We start from the raw sequence: 15,423 nt of genomic DNA on the forward strand, positions 1-15,423 counted from the left end.
CTGTTTCAGTATATCTATTATCACTTTGGGGTTCTCGTGAGGTTTCAGAGATGTATTGCTGCAGAGTGTTATCTTGATGTCCCTACCTCTCCCCAGAAGCTTGGACACGATCTCCTGTGACTGTTCTATGACCGGCACGCCCCTCTTTCTCAGGTAATCGTCCATGAGCTCCTCCCATTCAAGTACTGAGTACTTGTCAGAGCCCTCCTCTCTGAAACATGGAGGTTCTCTCACGTCAGACTGCATGACCAACTTCATACCAGATAAATGAAGGGAGGGTGTGTCAGTCAATGTCTGTCCTGCACTGGAGCTCTGAGCATGTGCGTCGCTATCCTCCTTCCTCTCACCTTCCTTCCTAATTTGAGCTGATATAGACTGTCCTATCTGATGGGCGAGTTGTGTGATAAGATTTCCCAAGTCAGGACTGGCCACCTCTGAACTATCTGAGGGGGTGTCACTAGGAATAATTACAGGAGCTGAGGGTGTGTTGTTAGGCACCCGAGTAGAGCAAAACTTGTGAATCTACAACATATATAGTTCTAGCTGGGGTCTGAGGTAACTCCCTGAAAAACCTCCCTCTCCGAAGACCCAGTTCAAGCTCATCACTTAAAACATGGTCTCCTTTTCCAACAATATTAGTCATATTCACTATCAATATACACAAATAAAATGAAATATATGTATCAACAACTTTGAATCAGTTAATCTAAGAGATATCCCTTACAAAACAAAAGTTTATTTTTTCGTGTGTAAGAGATTTCACTCCCAACCTATTTATAGCATAGCAACTCCCGGCGACGAAGCTGGTGTTGATCAACGGAGATTCACAATGATCCACGTTACGGCACCAATGTAACAGTATTGCTTCCGGCCCTCTCCTCGCCCCTACCTGGGCTCGAACCAGGGACTCTTTGCACACATAGACAACTGCCTCCCATGAAGCATCGTTACCTATCGCTCCACAAAAGCCACGGCCCTTGCAGAGCAAGGGAAACAACTACTTCAAGGTCTCAGAGCGAGTGACATCACAGATTGAAACCCTATTAGTGCACACCCCGCTAACAAGCTAGCCATTTAACATCGGTTACATTGGCATTCTCTCAACCAGCTTCATGGGGTAGTCACCTGGAATGCGTTTCAATTAACAGGTGTGCCTTGTTAAAAAAGTTACATATGTGGAATGTCTTTCCTTCTTAATGTTTTTGAGTTAATCAGTTGTGACAAGGTAGGGGTGGTATACAGAAGATAGCCCTTTTTGGTTAAAGACCAAGTCCATATTATGGCAAGAACAGCTCAAATAAGCAAAGAGAAACGACAGTCCATCATTACTTTAAAACATGAAGGTCAGCTAATACAACATTTTTCAAGAACTTCAGTTTCTTCAAGTGCAGTCGCAAAAAACAATCAAGTACGATGAAACTGGCTCTCGTGAGGACCGCCACAGGAAAGGAAGACCCAGAGTTACCTCTGCTGCAGAGGTTAGTTCATTAGAGTTAACAGCCTCAGAAATTGCAGCCCAAATAAATGCTTCACAGAGCTCAAGTAACACACACATCTCAACATCAACTGTTCAGAGGAGACTGCGTGAATCAGGCCTTGATGGTTGAATTGCTGCAAAAAAAACACTACTAAAGGACACCAATAACAAGAAGAGACTTGCTTGGGCCAAGAAACACAAGCAATGGACATTAGACCGGTGGAAATCTGTTATTTTTGGTTCCAACCGCCGTGTCTTTGTGAGACGCAGAGTGGGTGAACGGATGATCTCTGCATGTGTGGTTCCCACCATGAAGCATGGAGGTAGTGGTGTGATGGTACTTTAATGGTGACACTCAGTGATTTATTTAGAATTCAAGGCATACTGAACCAGCATGGCTACCACAGCATTCTGCAGTGATACACCATCCCATCTGGTTTGCACTTAGTGGGACCATCATTTGTTTTTAAACAGGACAATGACCCAACCCACCTCCAGGCTGTGTAAGGGCTATTTGACCAAGAAGGAGAGTTATGGAGTGCTGCATCAGATGACCTAGCCTCCACAATCACCCGACCTCCACCCAATTGAGATGGTTAGGGATGAGTTGGCCCGCAGAGTGAAGGAAAAGCAGCCAACAAGTGCAGCATCATACATGGGAACTCGTTCAAGACTGTTGGAAAAGCATTCCAGGTGAAGCTGGTTGAGAATATCCCAAGAGTGTGCAAAGCTGTCATCAAGGCAAAGGGTGGCCATTTTGAAGAATATAAAATCTATTTTGATTTGCTTAACACTTTTTTGGTTCCTACACGAGTTCAAACAGGTGGTTAATACAGGTAATGAGTGGAGAACAGGAGGGCTTCTTAAAGAAAAACTAACAGGTCTGTGAGAGCCGGAATTCTTATTGGTTGGTAGGTGATCAAATACTTATGTCATGCAATAAAATGCAAATGAATTACTCAAAAATCATATAATGTGATTTTCTGGATTTTTGTTTTAGATTCCATCTCTCACAGTTGAAGTGTACCTATGATAAAAAAATTACAGACCTCTACATGCTTTGTAAGTAGGAAAAAAATTGGCAGTGTATCAAATACTTGTTCTCCCCACTGTATATGGGTATTTTGTTTGAATGTTTCTCCCTGAGTGGATATCTTAATGACATCCAGACACAAACCCATGTCCCTATTAGAACTGATCCTCTCTTGCCCACAGCTCTCACAATCACAGGTGGACATTTTTTATTTTTGTTGTTTTATTTCTCTGCATAAAAACGTTATCCAGAACATTCTGGGTTAAAACTCTGTTCGCATTCATGAATAGAGATAGTTATAGGGAATCCCTTTTTCTACAGATACAGTATTACAAACGCAATCAGGAGCAATGACTCAATATTACCACAACATAGGGATTTTCACTTATGGTAAACATTGGAAGCTGGCTTTTCATTTCTCCAAAATGCTATTTTTTTTTTCTTTTCTATTCCATAAAGGAAATCTTTCAACAGGGTCAAAATACATTGAGGGGTGGAGTTTTCTCACTGAGAAAAGTGCCTGTTGATCATCTGTTATGCAAGTTAGTCATCACAATTGTATTAGATGTACCAATGCAGCATTAGAAGAGACCATGATCCTCATTACCACAACCTAAAAAGACATTGATATACAAAAACACTTGTGGTGTACAATATTAGTCTCAATTAGAATCTCTCACACAACACTTCCACACACAAGAAGCTAAACTACAAAACACCAACTCTACAACCTGTACAATAGCACAAAAACTACATTAACAATATTCTTGATGGATGTGTTACAAAAAGATATTGCGCTTAAAAAAAACAACAACCAAAGCTTTCATGTAAAATGTGCCATAAATTAACAAACAGGTTATCAGAAATATTGTAGTCGTGGGACTGGAGTGATATCATGGAAACGTTAGGAATGCCTTTTGGTTTCCGTCTTCTGGTTTGGTCAAGCAAAAGTCCCTCCTGCATGAGTCTACAACAATAAACAAAAATGGAGTGTTAAACTTTACTATTGTCTTCATCAGCATCATCATTTTGTGTGTATGACTCTCGATTATGGAGGTAAATGAATGTATTCTCTGTTGGAAAAGTTTGGTTAACTCACCATAGGCTTCATCTCACGACCGTCTCCATCTGCCTCGGGCTGATCCCTTCCTGCCATATTCTTACTGTTCTCAACAAACTCCTAAAGAGGGAGGTAGAGGGAAACAGAAGAGAGAGTGACTGTGTTGGGTGTCGAGATAACAAGGCGAGTTTGGTGCTTCTACACCTGCATTACTAGCTGTTTGGGGTTTTAGGCTGGGTTTCTGTACAGCACTTCGAGATATTAGCTGATGTACGAAGGGCTATATAAAATAAACTTGATTGATTGATTTGGTGTAATACGTGCATAATCACTATTCACCATATAGAAATTTAGTAAAAGTAGCACTGGGTAAAAAAAAAGGCTATGTTCCATTAGCCACTTTAGCATACCAGTTAGAATGTACGGCCTGATACATTGGAATGTTAGTGTGGATAATGGAACAGAGACATATACAAGACATATACTACGTCCCGATTCTCCACCTTCTACCAAAGAAGGCACAGTATGAATTTAACAATGGTGGAAACTCCCTCTTCCTCTCTGCTGTAATCGTTGGCTAAAGGCGACGTGAGATGGATAACTGCGCCCAACATTTGTCTTCTCCGGGCAGATGGTGTTTTTAGTTGTTTTTGTCGCTCATCAAGCTAAGAGTTTTTGTTTGGAGTTCAATGAGTGTAGAATTTAGAAAAATGAACGACTCTAAGCGAGGCTTATTTGATCAAATAGAAGTTTCGTACCGATAGGTTGTTCAGATTGTACTGATATAAGTAGGACACGTGACATCCTGGCAACTTTTAAGAAAAAACACTTTATATCAGAGTTGTGCCTGTTGTTCACACGCGTATCTGCTATCTCATTGGCTAGAATGGCCTCACCTGATCTTGCTATGTTCCGACTGCTTTCAAGACATTTATTTTCATTGTTAGAGCAGCCACTTGAGTATCTGATCAATATAATGGATTATCTGTGATTTCACCAGTCCATTCCTTTTAAATCCATGACAGGTGGAGAATCAGGACGCAGCCATAGCCTCCCACCCACCCAGCCTCCCTTCCCCACACCATGAGGGCCTTGTCCATGTAGAACTCCCGGCCGGGGCTGCCGTCGTTGTGCTTGGTGTCCACGGCGAAGCAGAGGAAGAGCACGTCCACCACGATCTCAAAGACAGACAGGAAGCAGTGGGCCACCAGCCAGGAGAACAGGCAGACGATGAGCAGGGGCAGCACCCACACCGTGTAGTCCCGCTGGTAGTTGAGCGACAGCACGCCGACGAACGCCGTGCAGGAGACGATCAGTACCTGGACACACACATACGGATGAAGAGAAAGATGAAGACAAAGGAGGGACAAAAGAGACAAAGATAGAGAAAAAGAGAGAGACAGTGATAGATTGAATAGTATTAGTATGCTTGTAAAATACACAAAAAAATGAACTGACAAACAATCCTAAAATGGCGTCGCTGTGCGGCCGTTACCTTTCCCAGGAAGAGGACAAAGTCCCCCACGGTGTTGATGGTGGCCACTCTGAGGGCATTCTCTACCAGGATGACGAAGGCGTCACGCGCCGACGTACAGAAACTGGTGCTGTTGATCGCTGTCGCCGTGTACGCGTTCTGTGGTGAAAACAGACAAGAGACAGAAGTCTCATCAATAACAATGTCTGACTGCTGTCCTCTTGGAACGAGTCTCCCTTGTCAAATAGATTGCCGTCAATGACATGACCTAATCAACATCTCAGATGACAATCAATCTGATTCTGATCGAACACTTACTTGATTCAGGTACATTAGACACTTCTTCAGGCACCACAAGCAGCAGATGCAGGATTTCAACATGCAGCGAGCACAGGCATTTTCCTACAAACAGAAAATACATTGAGCTTTAGTTCTCCACCCATTGTCTGGCTTGACAAATAGGTGGTTGGTATAAGTGAAAGCGAGAATGTTTAAAAACGGCACATCAGCCACGTGAAGAGTTCATTCTGTTCCAGAGCAGCACTGGGCGGGATATACCTACTACTGTATGTAGCGCACACGAGCAAAACACCCTCAAACTCTTCAGAAAAGTCTCTTAAAAGACGCTGCTCTCCGGTGGTTTTTTGATACTACAGCAAAAGAAAAAAAATCTGAACACGCCCACACTCTTTTACACAGACATAGGTGAGTGGAGATTGGTGAAGAAATGTTACCTGTGTACAGTTTATGGTAATCTCCTGTTTTCTTTATCTGTGGTACTTATGTTTAACTATATTGAGTAAATGTCCTAATTTCTACTGTATGTTTTAGGGTTAAACAACTTGAATCAAGATTGGTTAGTATTCCTTAAATGCCCTGTTGACAATGGCACTAAAACTATTGAGAGCAGAGTCATTACAGAAAATGGAAAATTCTCTGTTAATATATACATTTTAATAAAAAATAAAACGTTTTGTTTTTTAAAATGTAACCTTTATTTAAACCCGGACGACACTGGGCCAATTGTGCGCCGCCCTATGGGTCTCCCAATCACGGCCGGTTGTGATACAGCTTGGAATCGAATCAGGGTGTCTCTAGCACTGAGATGCAGTGCCTTAGACCGCTGCACCACTCGGGAGCCTTCATATTTAATGTATTATTGATTGATTATAATCTGGAGCTGGAGTCTATTAGTATTTTGATCTGAAGTATTTCAGAGAGTGTTTGCAGTAAAAAAACAAAACTATTCTTTACAGTTTCGACTTTGCGCTCTTCTCTAGATATGGCTTCCTCAAGCAGTCTGAAGAGCAGTTCCTGTGCTCTGAGCCAGTCACCACTTCATGTAGACAACTTCTGCATGGTCTGTATCACAAAGTACTGGGATAGCAAGAACCTGTGTCACTGAGTCAGGGGAAGTTCTCCAGATGACCTAAGCTTCGTGTCAACACAACCTTCAGAGAGGTTGTAGGGAATTGTAAAAGGATGAAACAAAGGTAAAGACGAGTCCCCTTCGAACCCAGAAAAGTGCCTTGTGACATCTGCGCAAGGCCCTGAAGTCCTGCCTGGTGTGTCAGACCTCTTACTGTGAGACTCACCTGGAACCTCATCAGATAGCTCCCGCCATAAAGAGACACAAACTGATCAACCCTGTGGAGAACCTGGAAGACAGGATGTGTAAGAAGCATGACAGACTCCTGGAGCTGTTCTGTAGGACTGACCAGACATGTGTGTGTGTCAGTTCTGCACTGAGGCAGAACACAATACTCATGACACTGTCCCTATAGATGAAGAGTGACACAGAGAGAGAGATAGCAGAGTGTGTGCAGTTCTTCAGTACTCTGGTGCGCTCCATTGAGAAAAACAAGCCTGAGCTTGTTGAAGTAATTGAGGAGAAGCAGAAAGCAGTAGAGAGGCAGGCTGAAGGGTTCATTAAAGATCTGGAGCAGGAAATCACTGAGCTCATTGTTCACAGCGATCTGTGTGTGGGGACTGTGAGCTGGAGGAGACACTGAATAAAGAGATGGAGAAGCTGCCTGAAGTCAAACTGAAGATGATTCAGCAGTATGCAGTGGATGTGACTCTGGACCCTGATACAGCATGTTCCATTCTCATCCTGTCTGAAGATGGAAAACAAGTAAGACATGGAAACACACCACAGAATCTTCCTGACAATCCAAAAAAGGTTCGATTGTTATGCCATGACCCTTGAAAGGGATGGTTAAGGGGAAGACTGACTGGGATGTAGGAGTGGCCAGAGAGTCCTTTGACAGGAATGGGGTAAAAAAAAAAAAAAAAAAAAAAAAAATCACACTGAGCCCTGAGAATGGACTCTGGACCGTGTTCCACAGTCCTCCTCTCCCTGAGAAGCCCCAGAAGGTGAGGGTGTTTGTGGACTATGAGGAGGGTCAGGTCTCCTTTTATGATGTGGAGACAGGTCTCACATCTACTATTCCACTCTCCGCACCTTTAAAGAGAACCTCTTTCCATTCTTTGAATCCTGTAATAATACTGATGGTAAAAACTCAGCCCCTCATCTCTCATGTCAATCACCCAGACTGATTAAAAGATGAGCTAACTGCTTTTTTTTTTGCAACAGACCATTTACAAATCATCAAATGAGTGTATTTTGCCAGATTGATATGTCACATGATTAGAATATCCACATTGTCTGCTGAAATGTTCTGTACATCTTAACATGGATAATACATGCTTGTACAGTTGAAGTCGGAAGTTTACATACACTTAGGTTGGAGTCATTAAAACTTGTTTTTCAACCACTCCACAAATTTCTCATTAACAAACTATAGTGTTGGCAAGTCGGTTAGGACATCTACTTTATGCATGACACAAGTCATTTTTCCAACAATTGTTTACAGACAGATTATTTCACTTATAACTCACTGTATCACAATTCCAGTGGGTCAGAAGTTTACATACACTAAGTTGACTGTGCCTTTAAACAGCTTGGAAAATTCCAGAAAATTATGTCATGGCTTTAGAAGCTTTTGATATGCTAATTGACATAATTGTGTACCTGTGGATGTATTTCAAGGCCTACCTTCAAACTCAGTGCCTCTTTGTTTGACATCATGGAAAAATCAAAAGAAATCAGCCAAGACAACATAAAAAAAAAAATTGTAGACCTCCACAAGTCTGGTTCATCCTTGGGAGCAATTTCCAAACGCCTTAAGGTACCACGTTCATCTGTACAAACAATAGTACGTAAGTATAAACACCATGGGACCACGCAGCCGTCATACCGCTCAGGAAGGAGACACATTCTGTCTCCTAGAGATGAACGTACTTTGGTGCAAAAAGTGCAAATCAATCCCAGAACAACAGCAACGGACCTTGTGGAGATGCTGGAGGAAACAGGTACAAAAGTATCTATATCCACAGTAAAACGAGTCCGATATCGACATAACCTGAAAGGCCGCTCAGCAAGGAAGAAGCCACTGCTCCAAAACCGCCATAAAAAAGCCAGACTACGGTTTGCAACTGCACATGGGGACAAAGATCGTACTTTTTGGAGAAATGTCCTCTGGTCTGATGAAACAAAAATAGAACTGTTTGGCCATAATGACCATCCTTATGTTTGGAGGAAAAAGGGGAGGCTTGCAAGCCGAAGAACACCATCCCAACTGTGAAGCACGGGGGAGGCAGCATCATGTTGTGGGGGTGCTTTGCTGCAGGAGGGCCTGGTGCACTTCACAAAATAGATGGCATCATGAGGGAACTTATGTGGATATATTGAAGCAACATCAAGACATCAGTCAGGAAGTTAAAGCTTGGTCACAAATAGGTCTTCTAAATGGACAATGACCCCAAGCATACTTTAAAAGTTGTGGCAAAATCTCTTAAGGACAACAAAGTCAAGATATTGGAGTGGCCATCACAAAGCCCTGACCTCAATCCCATAGAACATTTGTGGGCAGAACTGAAAAAGTGTGTGTGAGCAAGGAGGCCTAGAAACCTGACTCACTTACATCAGCTCTGTCAGGAGGAATGGGCCAAAATTCACCCAACTTATTGGGAAGTTTGTGGAAGGCTACCCAAAACATTTGACCCAAGATAAACAATTTAAAGGCAATGCTACCAAATACTAATTGAGTGTATGTAAACTTCTGACCCACTGAGTACGTGACGAAGGAAATAAAAGCTTAAATAAATCGTTCTCTCTACTATTATTCTGACATTTCACATTCTTAAAATAAAAGTGGTGATCCTAACTGACCTAAGACAGGGAATTTTTATTTGGATTAAATGTCAGGAATTGTGAAAAACTTCAACTGTATTTACTGAAAATCAAGACTCAACTGGAATTAAATTCAATAAGAAATATGTAAAGTTCTGCTTTGATTATTCACATCTACATACAGTGCGCCTTCAGAAAATATTCATACCTTTGACTTACTCCACATTGTTGTGTTACAGCCTGAATTCAAATGGATTAAATATATAATTTATTTCACCCATCTACACACAATTCCCCATAATAACAAAGTGAAAACATGGTTTTAGATTTTTTTAACAAATTTGTTAAAAATGAAATACAGGAATATCTAATTTACATAAATGTTCACACCCCTTTGCAATGACACAACAAATTGAGCTCAGGTGCATCCAATTTCCTTTGATCATCCTTGAGATGTCACAACAACTTGATTGGAGTATGCCAATTCAATTGTTTGTACATGATTTATAAAGAAACAGACCTGTCTATATAAAAAAAGTAGTTGACAGTGCATGTCAGAGCAGAAACTACAGTATACCGTGAAGTCTAAGGAACTGCCCGTAGATCTCCCGAGATAGAATTGTGATGAGGCATATATGTGGAAGGATATAAAACAATTTCTAGAGTGTTGAGTTTCTCCATCATTGGGAAATTTAAAAAAATATGGTTACTACCCAGACTCATCCTAGAACTGGCCGCCAAACCAAACTGAGCAACCTGGCAAGCAGGACCTCAGTCAGGGAGGTGACCAAAAATCCAATGACCACTCTGACAGAACTACAGAGTTCCTTGGCTGAGATGGGAGAACCTGCCAGAAGAACAACAGTCTCTACAGCACTTCACCAATATGGGCTTGATGGGAGAGCGGCCAGACAAAAGCCACCCCTAATAAAAAGGCACATGGTAGCATGGCTGGAGTTTGCAAACAGGCAAACGTTTCTGTGGTTTGATGAGACAAAAATGTAACTCTTTGGCGTGACTGCAAAGCACCATCTCTGGAGAAAACCAGCCCAGCTCATCACCCGTCTAACGGTGAAGCATGGTGGCGGCAGCATCACCGTGAAGCATGGTGGTGGCAGCATCATGCTATGGGGATGCTTTTCAGTGGCAGAACATGGTAAGGCTAAAGGGAACAATGAATGGAGCCAAATGCAGGCAAATCCTTGATGAGAACCTGCTTCACAGTGCAAACGACCTTCTACTGGGGTGAAGATTTAAGCTCCAACAAGACAATGACTCCAAGCCTACAGCCAAAGCAATACTGGAATGGCTTCAGAATAAGAATGTGAAAGTCCTTAAGCCTGAGCTTTGGCTGGTCCTCTTAAAACACATTGAACATCTGTGGAAAGAGTTGAAGATTGCTGTTCACCACCACTCCCCATTTAACTTAACAGAGCTTGAGAAAATATGCAAGGAAGAATGGGAGAAAATCCCCAAATCCAGATGTGGAAAGCTGATACAGGCATATCCAAGATGACTCAAAGCTGTAATCGCCACCAAAAGTGTTTCTACACAGTATTGACTCAGGGGTATGAATACTTATGTAAATTTGTTATTTCTGTAATTCAATACATTTTCAATAATTTCTAAAGAACATGTTTTCACTTTGTCATTATTGTGTATGTGTGTAGATGGGTGAGAAAAACCCATTTTATTAACTTTGAATTCAGGCTGTAACACAGCAAATTGTGGAAAATGTGTGACAGACTTTGTTCCCACACTCGGGACTCTGACTCTCTTTTGGTTACACAGACTTTTGGCCTCCCATCCTATTCTAACCACCTCTCGCCGGCTTTGTATTCATGTTACCTGATGAAATTGCTGTACAATATGATCTTGTTGCCATCTGATGCACATTCAGATGTCATAAAATCAGCACTGCAGATCTCTCCCTGTCCTCTGCCGTGCCTTGATTGTATTACTGTTGATATCTGGGAATGTGCATGTACACCCTGGCCCACCTACCGTTGCTAGCCCCAATTCTGACTTGTGCTCTGATATCTGCTCTCGTAAAAGCCTGGGTTTTCTGCACGTTAACACTAGAAGCTTATTACCTAAAATGGATCAATTGAAAGTGTGGGTTCACTGCTCCAATCCAGATGTGTTGGTTATTACTGAGACGTGGTTAAGGAAGAGTGTTTTGAATACTGATGTTAACCTTTCTGGTTATAACCTTTTTCGGCAAGACAGATCTTCCAAAGGTGGGGGAGTGGCAATCTTTACCAAGGATCACCTTCAGTGCTCGGTTATCTTCACCAAGTCTGTCCCCAAACAATTTGATTTGCTGGTTTTAAGCATTCAACTTTCAAATAGTTCTTTGTTGACTGTTGCTGAGTGCTATCGTCCTCCATCAGCACCGGCCTGTACCCTACCTGACCTAAGCTCTTTCCTGGCCCCATACACTAAGTCTGAATTTGTCCTACTAGGTGACCTAAACTGGGATATGCTTAAACCACCTGACCAGGTCGTAAAGCAATGGGACTCCCTAAACCTTTCTCAGATTAATCACCAATCCCGCAAGTTATGACTCCAAACACCCAGAAAAGGCTACTCTCCTCAATGTTATCCTCACAAATAATCCTGATAGTGATCACTGTTTTACAGCCTGTGTTCGTAATGGCTTCTCAGTGAAACCACAGGTCCTGATTTGTTATAGACACTTGCTAAAAAACTTTAATGAGCAAGCCTTCCTTCATGAACTGGCCTCTCTAAAATGGTATAGAATCAGCTTGAACTATAGCCAGTCAGCCTGAGTATGCACACGCATACTCAGGCTGACTGGCTATAGTTCAGGCAAATGAGAAATAAGTGTACTCAGGCTATCCGGAAGGCCAAAGTTAGTTACTTTAAGGAGCAGTTCTCTCTGTGGGTCTAACCCCAAGAAGTTCTTGAAAACGGTTAAAGACCTGGAGAATAAACCCTCCTCCTCACAGCTGCCCATGTCCCTTAATGTTGATGTAGTTGTTACTGACAAGAAGCACATGGCTGAACTCTATAATCACCACTTCATTAAGTCAGCCCTTCCAACATTTCCTCATCTACCACCCCTTCCAATGCGACTATCCTCGATGCTTCTCCCTCTTTTTCCCCTGCCCCGCTACAAAGTTTCTCCCTGCAGGCAGTCACTGAGTCCGAGGTGCTAAAAGGACTCCTTAAACTTGACCCCCAAAAAACATCTGGGTCAGATGGTTTAGACCCTTTCTTCTTTAAGGTTGCTGCCCCTATCATTGCCAAGCCTCTCTCCTTTCTGGGGAGGTTTGCATTACTTGGAAGGCAGCCTCAGTTCGTCCTTTATTTAAAGAGGGAGATCAAGCTGATCCTAACTGTTATAGGCCCATTTCTATTTTGGCCTGTTTATCAAAAGCGTTGGAAAAACTTGTCAATAATCAACTGACAGGCTATCTTGATGTCTATAGTATTCGCTCTGGTATGCAATCTAGGTTCCGCTCAGGTTATGGATGGGTCACTGCAACCTTACAGGTCCTCAATGATCTCACCATTGCCCTTGATTCTAAGCAATGTTGTGCTGCTATTTTTATTGACTTTGATAAGATTTTGATACGGTAGACCATTCCATTCTTGTGGGCCGGCTAAAGAGTATTGCGCAGACCAGCTGGCTGGTGTGTTTACGGACATATTCAATCAATCCTTATCCCAGTCTGCTGTTCCCACATGCTTCAAGAGGGCCACCATTGTTCCTGTTCCCAAGAAAGCTAAGGTAACTGAGCTAAATGAAAACCGCCCCGTAGCACTCACTTCCGTCATCATGAAGTGCTTTGAGAGACTAGTCAAAGACCATATCACCTCCACCCTACCTGACACCTAGACCCACTCCAATTTGCTTACCGACCCAATACGTCCACAGACGACGCAATCGCAACCACACTGCCCTAACCCATCTGGACAAGAATACCTAGGAATACCTATGTGAGAATGCTGTTCATTGACTACAGCTCAGCATTTAACACCATAGTACCCTCCAAACTCGTCATCAAGCTCGAGACCCTGGGTCTCGACCCCGCCCTGTGCAACTGGGTACTGGACTTCCTGACGGGCCGCCCCCAGGTGGTGAGGGTAGGTAACAACATCTCCACCCCGCTGATCCTCAACACTGGGGCCCCACAAGGGTGCGTTCTGAGCCCTCTCCTGTACTCCCTGTTCACCCACGACTGCGTGGCCATGCACGCCTCCAACTCAATCATCAAGTTTGCGGACGACACAACAGTGGTAGGCTTGATCACCAACAACGACGAGACGGCCTACAGGGAGGAGGTGAGGGCCCTCGGAGTGTGGTGTCAGGAAAATAACCTCACATTCAACGTCAACAAAACAAAGGAGATGATTGTGGACTTCAGGAAACAGCAGAGAGAGCACCCCCCTATCCACATCGACGGGACAGTAGTGGAGAGGGTAGTAAGTTAAGTTCCTCGGTGTACACATCACAGACAAACTGAATTGGTCCACCCACAAAGACAGCGTTGTGAAGAAGGCGCGGCAGCGCCTCTTCAACCTCAGGAGGCTGAAGAAATTCGGCTTGTCACCAAAAGCACTCACAAACTTTTACAGATGCACAATCGAGAGCATCCTGTCGGGCTGTATCACCGCCTGGTACGGCAACTGCTCTGCCCACAACCGTAAGGCTCTCCAGAGGGTAGTGAGGTTTGCACAACGCATCACCGGGGCAAACTACCTGCCCTCCAGGACACCTACACCACCCGATGTCACAGGAAGGCCATAAAGATCATCAAGGACAACAACCACCCGAGCCACTGCCTGTTCACCCCGCTATCATCCAGAAGGCGAGGTCAGTACAGGTGCATCAAAGCAGGGACTGAGAGACTGAAAAACAGCTTCTATCTCAAGGCCATCAGACTGTTAAACAGCCACCACTAACATTTAGTGGCTGCTGCCAACATACGGACTCAACTTCAGCCACTTTAATAATGGGAATTGATGGAAATTTATGTAAAAATGTATCACTAGCCACTTTAAACAATGCCACTTAATATAATGTTTACATACCCTACATTACTCATCCCATATGTATATACTGTACTCTGTACGAAAATAACCATATCTAAGTGGTCGCTTGTCAGAAAATGTAAACAAAAGATATCTTCTTCCTGGGGGTGTTTATGAACAGATTTTTATAAGATTTCATGTTGCTAAAACACTGTCACATCCTCTTTAAGTGACTGTCAGTGACTGACATAAGAGGAAGGTGTTAACCCAAAAAATGATTAATTCATTCAAGGTTTATACAAATATGTCCATTCAATAGAGAATTGTCCATATTGTTCAAAAAGTTACAGACTATGTACAAGACCTTACCAGCAGCGTGTAGTCCTTACCTTGAAATGCTTACTTACAAGTCCTTAACCAACAGTGCAGTTCAAGACGTGTTAAGAAAATATTTACCAAATAAGACTAAAAGTTGAAAATAATAAAAAGTATCAATAAAATAACAATAACGAGGCTGTATACAGGGGGTAACGTTACCGAGTCAATGTGCAGGGGTACAGGTTAGTTGAGGTAATTTGTACGTGTAGGTAGGGGTGAAGTGACTCTACATAGATCATAAAACAACGAGTAGCAGCAGTGTACAAAACAAATGAGGGGGGTTGTCAATGTAAATAGTCTGGTGGCCATTTGATTAATTGTTCAGCTGTCTTATTGCTTGGGGGAGAAGTTGTTAAGGAGCCTTTTGGTCCTAGACTTGGCGCTGTCCAAGCGGCAAAAATAGTCTATAACTTTGGGTGACTGAGTGTCTGACAATTTTATGGGCTTTCCTCTGACAGGTTTATTACTGGTCATGGTTCTAGAACTCACCATTGTGTTTTGTATCAAAAAAGTGGGTTGGGTCTCTTTGTATGTAAGGAGAGAGCAGCATTTTCTTATGTAAATCTACAAAGCACTCATGCAGAAACTTCCTATGCATCGATCATCATGCTTGTATGACACTTTTGATTGTGGGTCAAAAGTGAATTTCCAAATGACCGAACCCGGTCCCAGGCCTGGATAACCCTGGAGGACCTTCGGTCTCCACAGAGATGGGTAAAGCTGATTTGAGTTTTTTTGTGCCCTTTATGTGGAACAACTTCCAGAGCTCTCTGAAATGAGAAGTTCCGGTCCCCCTTGGTTAGTT

General features: G+C 42.8%; 1 protein-coding gene across 2 annotated transcripts in view; it reads right to left on the reverse strand.

The window, feature by feature from the left end:
- Positions 1-2,701: 2,701 nt before the first annotated feature.
- The window catches only part of LOC129841299 (choline transporter-like protein 1), a 35,843-nt gene continuing 23,121 nt past the window's right edge, over positions 2,702-15,423 (reverse strand). For both annotated transcript variants that reach the window (XM_055909503.1, XM_055909502.1), the window contains 5 exons: positions 5,363-5,446; positions 5,066-5,203; positions 4,653-4,889; positions 3,610-3,690; positions 2,702-3,477 (listed from right to left, as the gene is read on the reverse strand). In XM_055909503.1, coding sequence (XP_055765478.1) covers positions 3,451-3,477; positions 3,610-3,690; positions 4,653-4,889; positions 5,066-5,203; positions 5,363-5,446 — 567 coding nt within the window. In that variant the 3' untranslated portion in view covers positions 2,702-3,450. The remainder of the gene's footprint in view (positions 3,478-3,609; positions 3,691-4,652; positions 4,890-5,065; positions 5,204-5,362; positions 5,447-15,423) is intronic.

This window comes from Salvelinus fontinalis, chromosome 42 (assembly GCF_029448725.1).
Source record: "Salvelinus fontinalis isolate EN_2023a chromosome 42, ASM2944872v1, whole genome shotgun sequence".
Lineage (NCBI taxonomy): Eukaryota > Metazoa > Chordata > Actinopteri > Salmoniformes > Salmonidae > Salvelinus > Salvelinus fontinalis.